Source organism: Rhinolophus ferrumequinum, chromosome 2, assembly GCF_004115265.2.
Source record: "Rhinolophus ferrumequinum isolate MPI-CBG mRhiFer1 chromosome 2, mRhiFer1_v1.p, whole genome shotgun sequence".
In the NCBI taxonomy this organism is placed as follows: Eukaryota; Metazoa; Chordata; class Mammalia; order Chiroptera; family Rhinolophidae; genus Rhinolophus; species Rhinolophus ferrumequinum.
Window position 1 is genome coordinate 47,086,211 of NC_046285.1, and position 19,335 is coordinate 47,105,545.

Sequence of the window (19,335 nt, forward strand, 5' to 3'; positions counted from 1 at the left end):
ACCTTAATTTTTAAATCAGACCAAGTTTTACACTCCTTTTGTATTTTCCTCAGTTCTAGATTGACCCACGGAGAGAGTACATGATAGCAATGGTGGGAGGGGAGGGGGCGAATCCCTGATTTGAGTTGAATGATCCATCCTCCAGCTTCTCATCCTGCTCCCCCATGTAGAATACTAGCTGCATCATCTTAGGCAAGCCACTGCTCTAAGTCAGCCTATCCATCTGTAAAATGGCCCTAATATCTATCCTGTTTACCACCCAAGATTCTTTAGAAGATGACATGAGATGATATATGTGACAGAAATCTGTAAATTTTTAAGCTCTAAACAGATGGTGATTATTATAGTAGGATTTCAATATAACTCTAATTAATCAATGAATTAAGCAAAAAACCATTAAAACAGAACCCAATCACCACAGACTCTTGGGAAAAGATACCAAGAAACAAAAAATGTACCACCTGTGTCAGTCATTTTAGGGATCCTCATGAGATGACGACTGACTGTCTAGGCTGGTAGAATGAACCAGGACCTGCAAGTTCTGAGCCCTTCTTATGTGGGGAAAAGAAATCTCACTCAGATATCATTGTTTGCTAAAGTTTCTAATCACTATGAGGTACTTAGTTTCCTTCCTTGCACTGCGCCACACACATACAGACCCTTCACTAAGGCAAAGAGGAGCTCTAATGAAGGTCAAAGGCCAACAAGACTTCAGAAGCAATGATGCTAAGATGTGGAGTTTTGAGAAGGAGGAATAAAGGGGCAGTCTTTGAGTAAATATTATTGTCTGTCCTGTCTTCCCTTCCATGTCCCCTGGAAGGAGGACTCCAGCTCTTGAAAAGCCTGCAGGACCAGGGTGGGGTGGAAGGGAAAAGAGGCTTTCAGCGGGTAATTTGACAGTTCTGCTCTTCAGTGATTCCTCTCCCAGACAAGGAAGTAAGATCCAGATGGTCAAGACCAAAGCTTGGACATATGAGAACAAAGCGAAAAATTAGGCTGTGCTCAAGACTGGGACTTTTAGTTGCATGCAATAAGAAAACCAAACCAAAGTAACAGAAGAAGGAACATTATTAGTATCTCATAATACTGAAAATCTCAGAAGTATTCCAGGTACAGCTCAATGCTTTCATCTCTATTTCTTTGTTCCTTATTTCTCAAGGTTAGCAGTTTTCAGCCTCGGTAGTAGCTCCAGGTTCATAAAATTTTTACTGCTCAGCTCTTCTTATTTCCCAGGATCTCCTGTAAAAGTCCCAAAAGTCACATTGATTGACCAGGCCAGAGCCACATATCCATCCCTAAAGCTAGGAGGGGAGTCCTCCCAAACTACGTAGATGGAGAGTAGAGCAGGGAATGGATCCCAAAGTTAAATCAGGATGCTGTTACCAAAAGGAGGAGGAAAGAGAAGCAGGCAGCCAAAAACAAAGTGTCTGCTACACAGACACCTCAGCTGACCCCAGTCCAAGTAAAGATGTGAGCTCCTGACTCACACACGGTCTGGCACAATTCATCCAGGAGAGGAAACAGACAGGAAAATAAAGTCAGAGCTCTGGGAAGGAATAACATATGGGCACTGGCCAAAATGTCCTGTGTGCTTGCTGTACGTCTCCTTTGAGCCTCAGGAATGCAGGAAGTTGGGTGGGCATTCTGGAATTTAAAATCTTGGCCATGTCTCTATCTACCAGAAGATGGACCAGCAATGAGTCACACTCATTATGAAAACGTACATGGAAACCCATCACCCATACAATCTATACACTCTAATCCAAATATCTCAGCCTGGAATTCCACCTCACCTTCTCTCAATGTAAGCTAACCTGACTGGCACCTCCCCAAAAAGCACTAATTAGTTTTTGGCATAGTATTTTTGCTTAGGTACTAGCCCACAACTGAAGAGTCATCAATTTTTGTCTCCTCTTTCATGATCCACCACAAACTTTTAACTCTTTCAAAATTCACTCTCTCCTGAAAATCTTTTCAAATCAGATACCCCCACACACACTTTCTGACCATTCTTTCTTCCTCATCTTTGCCATTTATGTACCCAGCTTAAGTTTCCACAACTCTTCAGTTGACTGAAATAGATTCTTATTAATTCAACTTCTGGTTAAATAAGATCAATTACAATTTTGTTGTGTTGACCTTTTCCCCCTAAAATTCATCAGTCAATTCATATGCCTTAAAAGTAACACTAACAGGTAATTTATGAGCAAATGACACAATTGCCTCCTGGCCTCCATGGGAACCCCAAGCCCTCCTCGCACTGCTCCTCAGCTATCTTCACTCTGACTCCTCCATTGCAGTGCTGTAAGCTTCCTGAGAGCAGGAACCATGTCTGTATTGTTCAGCACTGTGTCCAGAACAGCTGGCACCTGAATGTGTGCAGAATAAATGAACCAATGAGTCGCAGTCTAGTTAATTTGGCCTGACAACACTACCTGGAGTTCTTTGCAGAGAATGGTTCAACCTAACAACCCATCCTCTAATCGATCACTGTGGCCAGGGTATTCTAGGCTCTGATTGGATGGTGATCAGGGTGATTCTAGGCTCTGATTGGATGGTGATCAGGGTGATTCTAGGCTCTGGGCCATATGCCCAACAATCAAGTTTGAATGGAACATCATGGAAGTAAGTATGGAACTACCTTCTTCCTTCTCTCACGATGATTGTGCACAAGACACGCTCCCTACCTTCCGCCACCTTACACCAACCACTCAGTAGACGAAAAACAGGCATGTATCATGACAACCATGGTAATGACAAAAGCCAAACAAAATTAATCTTTCCAGGAATTGCTGGTTCTGTTGAGGGTTGGGAGAGGGTAGATGAATTGGGTTGAGAACTAGAGGAGATGGAGGAGAGACAAGAAAATAGGGCTGAAGTTAGAAAAGGAAATTGGTCTAAGATTTTCCCTACACTCAGCACAGGAAGTGGGCAAGAAACAATAGGCAGGTCCCTTATCTGTGTGAATTATCTCTCTTTATCTGTGTGAAGAGGGTGCTTTGTGCATCCCATGCCACTTTCCCTCTGGCTAAGAAGTGATGCGTTGTGTAAGAGCTGGAAATCCTAGACAAGAGTGGGGGGGCTTCTAGTCTCTAGTCTTGGCTTAACTGAATTGACCCTTAGAGTACGAGCCAATGGGTCATCCCCATATATACTTATACTGAGCAACAGTTTGAGTTTAGAGGGAATATTCTAAAAGACCACAAGATGGAAATATTACCGCATCAAAGATAACATGTGACCATCTGAGTGAGTGCATGTTATACGTATTAGTCCTTTTTTTAGTATGTCTTCCTCATGGTTTACTTTTCCTTGTGAGCCTGTTAGTCTTTTTGTGTCCATATATTATCTCCTGCGTTTGTCTTTCTGTTAGCTTTTATACTTTCTCTTCCCCTTTACTTATTTTTTCTTTTTCCTCACATTCCTCCCCAAATAAAAATGTAATTTAGAAGCACGTCATAGTGACTTAAAATCTCAAGTAAAATTTCATATTTTCTTTCTTAATGGAACTATTAGTTCCTTCTTTTAAAATTGTAAAAGAATGAGAGTGTTCTCTCTGCGGGAAATATCTCAGTTATGTAACTTGTATACCTTTCTTGGTATGTCAATGGTTATCAGTTTAAAGATTCCTTATCATTGCTTTTAAGAGTGAAATTGTTTCTATTTCCACCTTCCCTGTTATGCAAGGTATTATGCTGAAAATTAGAGGATCAAATGCAAAACTTGCAAGTAAACATGGCAAAAGAAATACTAAAAACGTCTAATGAGATGACTTAGAGATATGACTTAGTAAAGAAATAATTGATTATTAATGGAGAAGGTGAAATTTTTGACTCAAAAAATTCAACACTCATGATTTTATTTACACCTGTGCTCTGAGGATGAAACACTACAGTACTATGCAGGATAGGATTTGAAGTAAGGAAGACAATAAAAGATGTCATTCGATATGGATGGGCCTTAAAGCCTGGAGAGGATTTGTGGAAAGGGTCTGCTCCTTGGAGAAAGTGTCCAGTGCAAAGGCAAACACACCCGACAACATGAGTCACAAAACATCATGTTGAGCAAAATCAGCCAGACTTAAAAAAAGAGTACCTAGTGTATGGTTCCATTTATATGATATTCTGTCTCTAATGATAGAAAGAAAACTGATCATCAGTGACCTAGGGCTGCAAGTGGGGGTGACAGTGACTGGGAAGGGCCATCGGGGAACCTTCTAGGGTGATGGTAGTAGCGGTTACACAGGCATATACATTTGCCAAAACTCAGAACTATACTCTTAAAATAGGTATACTTCATCCTATACTTTATCCTATGTAAACTATGCCTCAATAAAATTGATTAAAAATAGAAAACAATGGGAAGTCCCCAGGGAAAGTACAGGCCTTTCATGGAGATCTGGATGTCATTCAGTTTCAACCACCTTTCCGGTTATGGCCTCTTGTGTTGTCGCAAGCATTAGACATCCCATTTTTAAAATATGTCCCTTTTCTCAACCTCAGTTTTACACTAGTTAACCTGTTGTAACTAGAGATAGACAAATCAATAGATAGACTGTCTAATCTGACTCCTACACCTGAGTAGGTAGTATATAGTGCAATGATTGAGAGTTGGACTCTGGAATCAGACTAACTGGATTTAAATCCCAGTTGCTACCTAATAGCTTTATGACCTTGGTGAGTCACTTAATGTTCCTGTGCCTCACTTTCGTCATCTGAAATAATGGAGATAATGAAACATAAATTTATTAGGAAGATAACACTAGTTAATATGTATAAGGTGCTTAGGATACCTACTAAGTGTTCAGCAAGTATTTGTCTTGAGTGTTATTCTTTTGTAGGTGAGGAAAGTAAGACCCAGTGAGGCCAAGTGATTTGCCCAAAGTCACATGTCTAGCCAGTAAGAAAGGCAACGTCTGACCCAGGCAGTCTGTTTCCTCATGAGGCCAAGGTAACTGTTAAAAGAACCACGTGCCCAGTGGTCCCTCTGAGCACGTGCTTTCTAGGGGGCTGCCAGGTCAGCTGATGATTGCATAGTGAAGACACTGGTCCCTAGCCTTTCACCCTGGGTGTTCACCAGAGGAAACTGATTATCCTGAAACTCTGCTTCATACACAGACACAGAAAGAAAGTATAGTGTGCAAATAAATCAGAGTGGACACAACTGACCAAGTTAGAGTATTTGCCCATCTTGAACACTATTGTATCTCGTATCCCTAAAACAGTGCCTGATTGGCCCATATTGGTTGCTCAATAAATACTTGTTGGATGAAAAAATAGGTAAAGGAAGAGAATGGGACAAAAGTAAATACTGAGAGAAGACAGGGTTAAGTGGATGACAGTAGGACAGGATGTGGATACGGGCATAGGTAAGGGAGAAGGTGAGTGGTCTCAGAGATGTTGGCAGAAAACTTTCACACAAAAAAACCGCAATAATTCTTTATTTTTTTAAACCACAATAATTCTGACTTCATAACTTTGGACCAAAATATGCTCCTTCCTTATCAGTGAGGTAAATGACTGGGAGAATTTTGGTAAGGATTTTAAGAGTATAAACAGGATTATTGAGAAATAAAGAACCGGGAACCACTAAATTTTAAATTCCTGTTTTTTAAAATTGGCATAGGCTTTCTAAGAATCTTTATCAGGAATAGTGTATTAGCCTAATTCATACCAATGAATATGCCTAAAAGAAACTATTTTTTAAAATCTGTTTTGGCTTTGTTTTTTTTAATTTAAAAAAGGAAAAAAAGTAAAACTGGTCCTTGGTGCAATTAGTCTGAATTAACTTACTATAGCTAATTGAATGATTCTGGGTTCTCTCTGTGTTAAGAGACTTCCAGTCTTTCATTTCAGCTGTTGGTTGCTTCCTTCATTTTCTGGCGTATTCCTGTCACATTCTTATATGGAACAGTTGTTTTTCGGACTTACCCTTCTCTTCAGAAAACTCTCTGTTCTTACTACAACATTATTAAGCTCTGGTGATTCCAGCTTCCCTTTTCCTTAACAAAGTGGTGGAAGTTTTATAATCAGTTTTTTCCCATGTTTTGAATGTTTACTGAGAATTAAATGTATGCCCATAACTGAAAAATATGACATGCAAAATATAATATTTAGCTGCAGCTTTCTTAAAAGGCCACAAAGGAACTATTTCCCCAGAAAAATCCAAGACTCCTCTTTTGCCTTTATGAAGAGAAAGTTAACATTTTATCCTATGAAAACTATAATTCTTCTGATATGTCTACCCTACCACTCTTAAGTAAAACCTTTTAGGACATTTTAGAACAAATTCTAAGATGTCCCTGTTTGCTTCCTTGCCTGTTTGTTTATTTTAATCTAGAAAGTTTATTTTTCTTTTTAAAGCAGAACACAAGAACACAGATTACAGTTACACTTCAAAGGGAGAAACTGTTGGCCCCTTATCACATAGTATAGTTTTAAGTATTTTGCTTTTCAATATATAGGTTTAAGTTCCAACCAATTATATGAAAGCCTTAATTTTTATGGTTCTCAGTGGTAAGTTTTTCAAAATGTGAATCACTTTATCTGAAAGTTCTTTTGTTTGTTTGCCTATTTGTTTTTGTTTGAGTGTAGAACTTATTATAGATCTGTATATTTTCCATCTGAATCAGCCTATTTCAGCCCAGTTGCTCTTGCTAGAACCTCCTTATAATGTTGTAGCCATAGTGAGAACAGACGTTCTTGTCTTGTTCCTGATCTTAGGAGGAAAATCTCTTACCACTAAGTATGACGTTACTGTGGTTTTTTATAGACGCCCTTTATAGGGTTGAGGAAATTTCCTTTTATTCCTAGATTGCTGAGCATTTTTATCTGGAATGGAGGTTGAATGTTATCAAATGCTTTTTCTGTATCTATTGAGATGATCATATGGTTTCTCTTTTATAGTGCGTTAATATAGTCAAATAGTAAACTAACCTTACATTCCTGGAATAAACTCTACTTTGTTACAGTGTATTTTCCTTTTTGTAAATAGCCGGTTTTGATTTGAGGTATAGTAGAACTGAGTGCCCCGACACTCACAGGCTGGACCATGTCTCTCTCTCTCAACTCCTCGGTGACCCCGACACCAGGCAGGTGTAGCATAAAAGATCAGCTGCCAAGTGCCCACTGCTTCCTCTTGACCCATGTCAGGGGCACACAGAAAGCAGAGCCAGGAGCCTCATGATGCTGCAGTAGAGCACAGCCGTTAAGAGCGCAGGCTTTGCACCACTTGCCAGCTGTGTGACTCTGGGAAAGGTACTTCCATTTTCTATGTCTCAGTCTCCCCATCAATCAAATGGGATAATAGTACTATTTGTTGTGAGAATTAGATTATATGATGACTATAAAGTATTTAGCATTTTTCCTCAAAGGTAGTAAAATGTCCAGTAAAGTTTAGTAATTATCATCGTTACTTTTTTTGTATAACGGCTTTGTGACCCATAAAACCCTGTAAAAATAAAAGATTGGCCCAGACTATTACAACAGTCCTGCCAGGACTACACCCAGAGCCTCATTTCTTTCCTTCTTCCACTCTCCTATCTGTGAATTTTGGCAGCAAGACACCTCTGCAGAAGCAGTAGGATAGGGAAAGACGGTGCAGAGCGTAAGAGCAGCTAGAGCCTCCGCTCCTTCCCCAAAGCCCTTCTCAAAAAATGTCAGGAATGGGCTCTGGCTTACCAACCCTGCCCCTCCAGCTGATGGTACACCGACAGCAGCCTTGAGTTGGCCTGTGGTGAGATGTCTCCCTTTTCCTTTCCTGACTTCAAGAAAGTGTTTCCTACCTAAGATACAATTTGAGTACCACGTAAAGCCCCTGGCTTACCAGGGCTGCCACTAACACATACCAAGTACCCCAGTGTAAATTAGAAAAAGGTGCCGTTTCCCCAAGTCATGTTCCTTCCACTTTGTTAGAACAAGATAGTTTACTATCTTTGCACAGTGTACAGCCTACATAACCATATGTGGCAGTCCTGTGGCTTGCACTCAGAATATTCATCTCTGTTCCTCTTTAGGTCCTGAAGCACCTACGTCACCTAAACTTTACCAACAATATGGGGGAACAAGTGACTTTTGATGAATGCGGTGACCTGGTGGGGAACTATTCCATCATCAACTGGCACCTGTCCCCAGAGGACGGCTCCATTGTGTTTAAGGAAGTCGGATATTACAACGTCTATGCCAAGAAAGGAGAAAGGCTCTTCATCAGTGAGGAGAAAATCCTGTGGAGTGGCTTCTCCAGGGAGGTACGTGCTGTCCATCAGAACACCAGATGTCTCTACCACAGGCATGAAACTGTGCTAGGCTTTGGGGGGGGCATGGACTTCACCAGTGGATTTCCAGAATGATGAGTCCACGCCCCTCACTCTGCATTGCTAGGACTCCCTGTGAAATCCAGGAGTGTTTAGTGTATAGAGGAGAATACTCAGAATCTGAACCCCATGTTTATTGTGCTGAAACAATTTTATTCTTTACAAATCTGACTCCCTGGCTAGTAGTAATTTCCTTGACTAAAACTTGCCACAACCAGAGCAAAATGTTAACAAAGATACACATCACACAAGGTAAGGCCTGGATAATTCACACAGAGATAGTTCCCTGTCATTCAAATAAGTCCGGGCTGACCTACAAATCAAAATGACAATTTATTTTATTTTTCTCTTATGAGAGACGTGACAAGTAGGAGGATGCTTGTGACTAGGACCTGCCCCCCTTACCACCCCCGCCCCTGAATATCACTGCATCTAGAAACCTGATTAATAAGCCTGTCACCAGTGAATATGCACTTAAGGAAAAAGCACATGATGTGCCGAAATGATGACAATTCAATTCTATGGCAGTTGTGTCCCAGAATGCAATAGGCTGCTGAGGACTCAGGTCCTCTGCAGGAACAGCCCCCGGACAGGGCATCCTCTTTAACTCTCCAAAGAAGCCTGGATGAGACCTACTGCATTACACTGCATTTTCCTTTCTAATATCACCTTTGAGCATCTTGGACCATTTTTTATCACAGGACCAAAGATTCAACTTCATCTTTTTACCAAACACTCCTTAGGTTGGTGGGTTTCTGATCAGATGCTGCAATTTTATTGTTTCCCAATATCTGGGACAATTACTCATGTGAAGTTCTCCTGTAGGGAGTGAATCTTATCCATAGTATGTGAGTCACTGATAGCTTCTACCTCAGAGGGTGGATTCTCAATGATAAATATCTTTGAGCCTCTTGTTATGACATTTTCCTAGCAGAGATTCAGGGGTTCTGGAGGTTATACTCCTCTGTGCATTAATTATACCCTTGTCTAAATTATCACAAGTTTCAACTAACTGGAATCTAAATTGTTCAGCTGCGCTATCGCTGATTCTCTGCTGCTGAATCATCCAGATTATGTTTTATGTCCGTTAATGCACAGTTGATTGTCTCTAATTGGTGTATGTCTCATCTCTGCATGGAAACTATTTCCTGCACAGCTCTCTAGAACCCCAATGTTCTCTACCAGTCTGTGCACACCAGGGGCTTAAATGCTGATAAATGAATAACGCAGGGAATCCTCCTGACTTCAGTCATTTATGTTCTTGGGATAGTTGACAGAGTTATAAATTAAATCCAACTTTTCCATAGACACGTTGCCTCAAACCTAGCACACATAGGGATGCAACAAATATTATAGTCTAGATGTGGTATGCACAAGGGAATCTTCTTTTAAGAAAATGTTTGCAAGTATCCTTTGCTCTCTTCTTTATCCCTTCCTTCATCTTGCTTCCTGGAAACCATATGCTACCATGAAGGACTATGAAGGCACGACCAACGAGGTGAAAGAATCTAGGTCTCCAGGACTGTGGAGTGCCATATCAGTTTGGACCACCTCCCCAGACACAAATATGAAAGCGAAACTGATTTCAGTGTTATTTAAGCCATTGTTATTTTGAGGTGTTTTTTGTTGATTTTTTTTTGTTGTTGTGTTTTGTTTTACCACTCACAGCCTAACAGAAGCCAAGAGGAAAGCTACTAAACTCATTTTATGAGGCTAATACAATTTTGACACCAAAAACAGACAAGGACAGGATTAAAAGAAAAAAAAGACAATTATAGGCCAATCTTATTTATAAATACAAATGCTCGAATCCTAAATAAAATATCAGCAAACCTAGAGCAGCAATGAAAGAATATATAACGCATCACGAACCAGTAAAGTTTGCAGTGAATTTACAGGAATGTGATGCTAGCCCAACATTACAAAGTTCACAGATGATGTAGTTTATGATATTAACAGAATAAAAGAAAAATATTCTACTACAATCTCAATAGATGCAGAAAAAGCATTTGGTAACATCCAGTGCTTTTGCAGATTGAAAACCAAAGCTCTATAAATCTAGGAATAGAAGGGAATCTCACCTTACCTCACCTTGATAAAGGATACAACCATCATTCTTTCATAGGAAAAATTTAGAAGCATTCCTATTGTGGGTTTGGGAAACAGGGTCCATATCTTTCATTAAATGATCAAATGTGTTGGTAACTCAAGAAGGATTAGGAGAACGTCTCCGATGGTGCCTTGTTACCCCAGTTGAACATGCTAATATGTACCGAGTGTAACTATTTCCTTTCCTTTCCTTTCCTTCCCAGGGTGCTGAGAGTCTTAGCAATAATCAGGTCCAATACTGCCATTTCTATTCTTCTTTCACTAGAAGATAATACCAATGATCTTCTGTTCAAGTTTTTAAAAACTCTTTGTCAAGCCAGTTACTTCTTTTCTGCTAGAAGCAATGATAATTATGTTATTGCTTTCTATGTGTTTCTCTTTGTAAGATGTCTCCAGTGCAAGCTGGTAGGTGGAGGGAGGGGAAGAGTCTTATTAAAGAGACATTTTGCAAATAGTATGAGCCCTACTATGTACCAAGCATTATTTAAGTCTTTGTAACTAGGGTAACAAGGTTGACTAATATTTGCTCCCTACCCTCAAGAAATACATACATTTGTAAGATAGACTTTAGTCTTATGGTATATTATCTTACACATAGAGTGCAAGATAATAAATACTTAATAAGTTTCTAGAGTAAGTACTCAGTTGCCTAGCATGACCACAGAATGAGATAGATGCAGGGTTTCTGCAATAGTGAAGCAATGATAAATTGGACAAAAATTTGTCAAAAATTTCCATTTAAGGACCTGGAAATCAACCAAAAGCATACAACAAAAGGTGAAATGATTTTAAGGACTAATGAAACTTAGCTAAGAACAGTGGTAATCTGTGGCATTTTAGGCTGGGGCTGCTCTCCAATTATTTCTAGTAATTTGGTTGTTGATTCTTTTGGGTTTTCTATGTGGATAATCACATCATCTGCAAATAATATTTTGTAGTCCTTTCCAATATTTACGCTCTTATTTTTCTTGTCTTATTCCACTCACTAGCTAGGAACTCCAGTGCAATGTTTAATAATAGTGGTGATAATTGTTTTAGAAAAAATGCTTTTAATATGGTCTCAGATAGAATGATGTTTACTCTAAGGATTTTTTTTGTTACCTTTTTTCAACTTAAAGATATTTCTTCCTACTCTTTTTCGTTAAGTTTTTAATCACTAATTTTTGCTGAATTCCATCAAATACTTTTTCTTCATCTATTAATGATCATACTTTTCTGTGTTAAATTATTACTACAGTGAATGGCACTTACACATTTTCTAACATTAAACTTGTTTGCATTCTGGCATAAACCTAACATGATCATGGAGTATTTTCTTTTTTATGTCCTTTTGAGTTTGTTTATTGTTTTAGTATTTGTCATGTTTTCAAGTAGTGGAAAATCGTTGTACTCTTCCCAGATCGTTCCATATTCTTTACAGTTTGTATGCACCTCCAGGACTTCTGTATATTTTTGCTTCCAATAACCAGAACTCGCTGCTCTTTCTCAGAAGACTGCCTGCAGGCTAATGGAACCTACTTTGCCCACAGGCTAAGAAAGGCAGAAGAGCCTAGGATTTACATTTCCCTGAGATGAACCTTAACCAATGAATGGTGTGGAAGTATTGAAGCCCCAGTTTTCCTCGAGGCCAGGACAGCTCTGATGCATAACTTACAGTCCAGAGTTCCCTTGGGGTATCAGGCAGAAGCTACCCTCTGAGGCACTTTGCTCAAGTTCACACCCATGTTTCTCCCACTCCCTTCTATGTCCTACTTCCTCTATTCTCTTCCTGTTTCCATTGGGAGAACTTTCTTTATAAGTCACTTGGACACAAACCCCTGACTCGGGTCTGCTTCTGAAGTCAACTTAATAGGTGAAATGGGCCTGCAATTCCTTTTTTTCTTTTTCATATTGTTCTTGTCTGGTTTTAGAATCAGAGCTTTACAAGGATGATTTGGAGGGAGTTCCTTTATTTTATTTTCCTGTTTTTAATTGTACAAGACTAGATTGATGTGGTCCCTAAACGTTTAGTATTACTCGCCTGGGATGAACCCAGGAGGATGATGGTCGTCTCAGATATGAGTATGGGGTAGGAGCGGAAGTTAGGAGCGGAAGTTAGGAGCGGAGGGAAACATATAGTTAGATATGGATTGTTGTCTTAGTCCTAGCATTCATTTTGGGTGGTAGTCGTTAAACATGACTAACTCAAAGTTATTTAAACATACCAAGGATTATGATTCATCAAATTCTTAATAGGACCTGAAGTCCTATTAAGGAAATAAACTTAAGTCTATGTTACCTAAAATTAATGTAGCCACTGCAGTTTTCTTGTGGTTAGGAATTCCTGATTCATCTTTCTAACTCACTTACTTTCAACCACTCTATGCCTGTTCTGCCTGCCTCACTAAGGATCTCAGAAATTATCCTGTAAAGCCTAACATAAAATTGCAAGAATTGCAATTCACTGCAAAGTTCAGAGTCTTGTTTTCAAACAAATTTTCTCTTGTGAAAAAATTTCCCTTGTGACTATATATCTGTGTGTAGGTCTGTCCCTGTATTTTTTAGTTTATCTCAAACTTTTACGTCTGTAGAGAATAAACAGATGTCTCATTCTGGGAGCTGGAGAGAATGGAAGGGGAATTATTTAAGGAGGGTTTTGGTCATGATATAGACTGCCAACAATTAGTCTTCCTAGTATCCCATAGAGTGTGTGTGTGTGTGTGTGTGTGTGTGTGTGTGTGTGTGTGTGTGTGTTTTCACTTGTCCATAGGCATCTCTCCCTTTCATAGCTAATAGGAGTTAGGGCCTCTGGACCATCCTCTGTCTGAAATGGGCCTGGAGTCTGCTGCAGAGGTCTTTGTAACCAAACTCCTCCCTCTTGCACAAGTCAAAAAAGCTGTACTGCAGCCCCTCACTTTTGTACTCTCCGTCCTCCAGGTGCCTTTCTCCAACTGCAGCCGAGACTGCCTGGCAGGAACCAGGAAAGGAATCATTGAGGGGGAGCCCACCTGCTGCTTTGAGTGTGTGGAGTGTCCCGATGGGGAGTACAGCGATGAGACAGGTAAAGGAACAGTCCCTTGTGGACACTGTGAAGGGCTTGGTCCACTTTGGAGCCCAGGGGTCAGCAAAGTCTCTGGAAGGGCTGGGCTGAGATGGTGCTTAGCACAGTTTCTCATTTAACAAGGTATGTCTGAGCATCAGTGCTGGGCTAGGCACTGAGGGGGATAGAAAAGGAATGTTAGGTGTCTTGCAATATTATAAGAGCTTACCAACACGCCTGTGACACATCTTTCTTTCACTTTGATACTGCTTTCCAATATTTGTTCCTTTTCTTATAGTTCAGTGGCCCTGAATAGATAAAGTTCTGCCTGTTCCAGAGTTCAGAGTTAATAGGCCATGGTAGATTGCCTGCTGGGTGCCTAGCACGGTATTTGCTATCTTACTCAGGTTTTTCCTGTGCCTCAGTTTCTTCATCTCTAAAGTGGGAATTAAATAAGTTAATATTGGTAAAGCACATGGTAAGTTCTAGATAAATGTCTGTTGAATAAAAACCTTGATTGGCATATTGGAAGCACTCTATACATATTAACTATAATTGTTATTAGCTCATTTCATTCTTCCCCCACCCCCAATAATGGGGTTATTATTGCTTCCAGCTCATCAATGAGAAAACTAAGGCTCAAAGAGATTAAGGAGCCTGACCAAAGTCAGACAGCTAGTAAACGGCAGGGCCAGGATTCCAATCCAGATCTCTGACTGCAAAGCCCATATTTCTTTAACTTTCCAAACTGCACATTGTCAGGGACATAGCAGAGACTTAATAAATGTTCATTGATTGAACTAGTCTCAATGGAAAGCCATGGACGTGAAGCGAGTAAGGCATATGCATGGGATACTCTGCCTTGATCTAAGAGGAAGTCTGCTCTGGCAAGTCTACAAAACTCATCCATATATCCAAAAAGAGTCAGGTGAAGCTTGAATCACTGTATGAAAAGTTAGCGGACTATGTCAGACCTCTGGGCAGTCACCTCTCCAGCAAAATTGATCATTCTCAGCTACAAACCAGCAGCAGTTAGTGTTAAAAGAAACATGTGCCCCCTCACACCATGAAGAAAGGGAAAAAATAATAGAATCATCAAAGGTACATGAAATTAAGTATATAATTCAACATAAGTCAGGATTTCATATATTATTCAATCGTGTAAAAACCACAATTTTTTCATCAATAAAGAAAATGTAAAGTGACCACATCCAATAACCTGTGTGTACCCTCGGCATGACATTCACATTCACACATTTTAGTCTATGCCACACAGTCACTAACTCTTCACTGGGACATTTTACAGATGCAAGTGCCTGTGACAAGTGTCCGGATGACTTCTGGTCCAATGAGAACCACACTTCCTGCATTGCCAAGGAAATTGAGTTTCTGTCGTGGACAGAGCCCTTTGGGATTGCACTCACCCTCTTTGCAGTGCTGGGCATTTTCCTGACCGCCTTCGTGCTGGGTGTCTTCATCAAATTCTGCAACACGCCTATCGTCAAGGCCACCAACCGAGAACTCTCCTACCTCCTCCTCTTCTCCCTGCTCTGCTGTTTCTCCAGCTCCTTGTTCTTCATCGGCGAGCCGCAGGACTGGACCTGCCGCCTGCGCCAGCCGGCCTTTGGCATCAGCTTCGTGCTCTGCATCTCCTGCATCCTGGTGAAAACCAATCGCGTCCTCCTGGTGTTTGAGGCCAAGATCCCCACCAGCTTCCACCGCAAGTGGTGGGGGCTCAACCTGCAGTTCCTGCTCGTCTTCCTCTGCACCTTCATGCAGATCGTCATCTGTGTGATCTGGCTCTACACCGCGCCCCCCTCGAGCTACCGCAACCACGAGCTGGAGGATGAGATCATCTTCATCACGTGCCACGAGGGCTCGCTCATGGCCCTGGGCTTCCTGATTGGCTACACCTGCCTGCTGGCTGCCATCTGCTTCTTCTTCGCCTTCAAGTCCCGAAAGCTACCGGAGAACTTCAACGAAGCCAAGTTCATCACCTTCAGCATGCTCATCTTCTTCATCGTCTGGATCTCCTTCATTCCAGCCTACGCCAGCACCTACGGCAAGTTCGTCTCCGCCGTGGAGGTGATCGCCATCCTGGCAGCCAGCTTTGGTTTGCTGGCCTGCATCTTCTTCAACAAGGTCTACATTATCCTCTTCAAGCCATCCCGTAACACCATCGAAGAGGTGCGCTGCAGCACCGCTGCTCATGCTTTCAAGGTGGCCGCCCGGGCCACGCTGCGCCGCAGCAACGTCTCCCGCAAGCGGTCCAACAGCCTTGGGGGCTCCACGGGCTCCACCCCGTCCTCCTCCATCAGCAGCAAGAGCAACAGCGAAGACCCCTTCCCCCCGCCTGAGAGGCAGAAGCAGCAGCAGCCACTGGCCCTGACGCAGCAGCAGCCGCAGCCACAGCCGCCCTTGACCGTACAGCAGCAGCAGCCCAGATGCAAGCAGAAGGTCATCTTCGGCAGTGGCACGGTCACCTTCTCGCTGAGCTTTGACGAGCCTCAGAAGAGTGCCACGGCTCACAGGAATGCCACGCACCAGAACTCCCTGGAGGCCCAGAAAAACAGCGATACCCTGACCAGACACCAGGCCTTACTCCCGCTGCAGTGCGGGGAGACGGACTCGGAACTGGGCACCCAGGAGTCGGGCTTGCAAGGGCCTGTGGGTGGGGACCGCCCGCCAGAGATGGAGGACCCTGCAGAGATGTCCCCAGCACTTGTAGTGTCCAATTCACGGAGCTTCGTCATCAGCGGCGGAGGCAGCACTGTCACAGAAAACATACTGCAGTCATAAAATGGAAGAAGGCCAGTCCAGGGCAGATCCAGAGAAGTTCCCTGGGATCACATGCTCTGACAGGCCCTGGGAGCTCCCGACTCCTTTTCTCTGAGGAAGGAGGAATAATAGACATGACAAATCCCTCGAACTTAGTTGCACTGCTTCAAATGATGGTGAATTTGACTAATGTTCCCTTTAAAATTCAAAAAAAGAGCCATGTACTTCTGTGGTTGGATTTGTCAGAGCATTGAGATCGCCAGAGTCGGATTTGCTGTTCATGTCTCTTCCTCTGTTCTGTCTCTACCAACAGCTCAGAGATGGAACCAGGCTTTAAGCAACCCACCTACCCCCTCTTTTTTTTTTCTTTTTTCATATTGAAATGCCTACCCTGAACATTGCAGACAGCCTGGCCCAGAGAAAAAGTGTGGAGAGAGACAGGACATCAGCTTGGCCACCCCTTAGAGTTAAGAGTCTGGAAGACAGAATGTTACCAGTGCGGCCCAGCACCTGGACAAGGGGAAGACCTTCCAATATTCAGGACAGTAGAGAGAATGTGTCCCTTCCTGTGTATGAAAACCGTAAGATAGTTGGTCTCCTCCTTGCTGCTGCTATCACATGACATCTAGAAGGTTCGCATCCCTCCTATACTAATACATCTGGTTTTGTCCAGAGTGTGATAGTGATGCTGTGTTTAGATTCCAGGATGACAAGAATCACCTCACATCGTTGGGAAGGGACTGCATGACTCCCGTGAGCTGTATCTGTAATTAATATTGCTATATGTAGCTTTCTCCTTAAGAAAACGCTTCTGTTGTAATAGTCCGTGAATGATATAAATTGAAAAAAATGTCACAGTCTGGTTTGTATAAGGCAGTATTATTGAGCTCCATTTTCCTCACCTCTAACCCATGAGCTAAGCCCTATGTGAACCCTTTCAGTACCCCAGGGGTCCAGAAGCTCCCCTATCCCTGCCTAACGGCTTCCTGAAGCCAAAGTCACACCTGCCTTTCTGGAGAATAAGCTCCCACTCATCAATTGCTGGGATAAGAAAGTGTGGTTCCAAGAAAGCTCATGTGGGGCTTTAGTCTGACATTCTACCCCCAAATGCCATACCATGCCCCACCCCCATAGTGGAAGTCTGCTCGTGGATAGTTAAAGGGGTTGAATGACATATTGCTGAGTATTAAGGCTCTGGAGCCAGAGAGAGCTGGGTTCAAGCCCTGGGTTCGTCACTTACAAGTTGGGTGAACATAGACAACGAACCTTAATCTTGCTAAGCCCCAAATTCTTTGTCTCTCAAATGAGATAATATCCTTTTCCCTCAGAGCTCTTATGTGGATTAAATGAGATAATGTATGTAAAGTACTTTAGCATGGTGCCTAGCACATAGTAAGCACTCAATAAATATTAGTTAATATTATTACTGATATTGTAATTATTTTTTCACTTATTTAAAGTACAAAACAAAGCTTATTTATTTATCACTCAGATTTGAATGACAAATACAGTGATCACAGTAATTTTCTCCATAATAACCCAGGAACTCTGGGGCCCAGTTCAAGGGGTCAGTCCTAGTTACATTGCTCATGGCGAAGAAGCTAGAAGGTCAGTCAGTCCCCCAGAGGGCCCCATGCTCTGCCTCTCTAGTGCCAGCACCCAGATGTCCAACACCAAGGGAAGACTGTCCCAGTGTGGAAGTAGTTGCTCAGATCACTCTAAATGCTGCTCTTAAGCCAAGGCCAAATAAAGCAATTATATCTGTGTGAAGCCTCAAAGTTTATAGCTCTTGATAACTTCTTCCTCTGACCACTTTCTTCCAAAGGGCTGCCTTTCCGTGATTTTTAAAGTCACCTGTTGATATGATAGTTGTTAATTTGGATGAAAAGGCAGTAGAGGGCGCCACATGGGAGCGCAACTGTCAGACACAGAGAAGGTCTCACACAGGAAGACCCAGCCTGCTGCTCGCAGCCTGGTCACACCTCTGAGCAAGGAACAGAGCTGAATGAAGATTTACATTTAACATTTTACTTGGTCTTAAAACAAAAGCTGAATGTTTGCTCGCTTGGTTTTGTGTGTCACAATAGCTACGTGGACATAGTTATTAGCTATGCAAAATATCACACGTCCTTCCTGAGAGTGAGCTCACTGTGCAGCTCACCCACATAGCTGACCTGGTGAAGGGAGCTCATCACGCAAAACACCCACCATTTACACTGAGCTTCACTTCACCAAGTGCTTGTAAACAAAGCTATTTCTCCCAATAGTCGTGTCAGGAAGGGAGACTCGACATCACTATCCTCATTTATATGTAGCAGACAACTCTCAGGAGACGATTAGGGTGTGAAATATGAACTCACATTATTTTTCTGAAGAAACTTAGTTTCTACCTCAAATTCCCATTTAACCTAGTGACAGAAACTTCATCTTAGTCAAATTGGAATTTTCTCAGTAACTTCAGACTTTTCTGAATCAGTTTAAATCTTGGGGGGTCAGTTCAGAGGTTTCTTTTTAGTGTACAGGGGGTGGGGCTCCTCAGACATCAGCAGCTGCTGTTGACATCTCTGAGAAAATTCTTATCTGGCGCCCAGTAATTGACATGCTTCCCTGCTGGCATCTTTTGAGGCATGGCATATTCATGTCGTCCCCAGTCATGGGATCCATAATGATTTCACTTTGTTCCGACCACTAGGCCTCTCCCAGGCCTGCCAGCTCTCTCATGAGAGAGGGCATTGGGGCCTGGAAACTTCCAGACAGCTCTCAGGCCCCTCCCTCCTGGTAACCTACACTGCTGTATCTGCTTGACTGCTGCCTCCCATGTCAGTACGGAGCATCCACGGAGGCTAACAAGCTTCCAAGTCACCAGAGGACACACAGGGCACATATGTCTAAACCTGTATAGGCATCTGAGGAAGGCTGAATAATGGCCCCTCAAAGATGCCCACATCCTAATCTCCAGAACCTATGACGATGTTACATTACGTGGCAATGGTGAATTAAGGCTGCAGGTGGAACTAAGGTTGCTAATCAACTGACCTTGAGATAGAGATTATTCTGAATTATCCAGGTGCCCGGTGTAATCACAAGACTCCTTAAAAGTGGAAGAGGGTAGCAGAAG

The 19,335-nt window shown here is 42.1% G+C and overlaps 1 protein-coding gene and 1 long non-coding RNA gene across 5 annotated transcripts in view; one reads left to right on the plus strand and one right to left on the minus strand.

The window, feature by feature from the left end:
- The window catches only part of CASR (calcium sensing receptor), a 71,320-nt gene extending 53,735 nt beyond the window's left edge, over nt 1-17,585 (plus strand). For all 3 annotated transcript variants that reach the window (XM_033129401.1, XM_033129410.1, XM_033129417.1), the window contains 3 exons: nt 8,015-8,245; nt 13,337-13,460; nt 14,746-17,585. In XM_033129401.1, the coding sequence (XP_032985292.1) occupies nt 8,015-8,245; nt 13,337-13,460; nt 14,746-16,238 (1,848 nt within the window). In that variant the 3' untranslated portion in view covers nt 16,239-17,585. The remainder of the gene's footprint in view (nt 1-8,014; nt 8,246-13,336; nt 13,461-14,745) is intronic.
- The window catches only part of LOC117035574 (uncharacterized), a 60,796-nt gene continuing 42,542 nt past the window's right edge, over nt 1,082-19,335 (minus strand). For both annotated transcript variants that reach the window (XR_004425216.1, XR_004425215.1), the window contains exon 3: nt 1,082-1,239. This is a non-coding gene — a long non-coding RNA (uncharacterized LOC117035574). The remainder of the gene's footprint in view (nt 1,240-19,335) is intronic.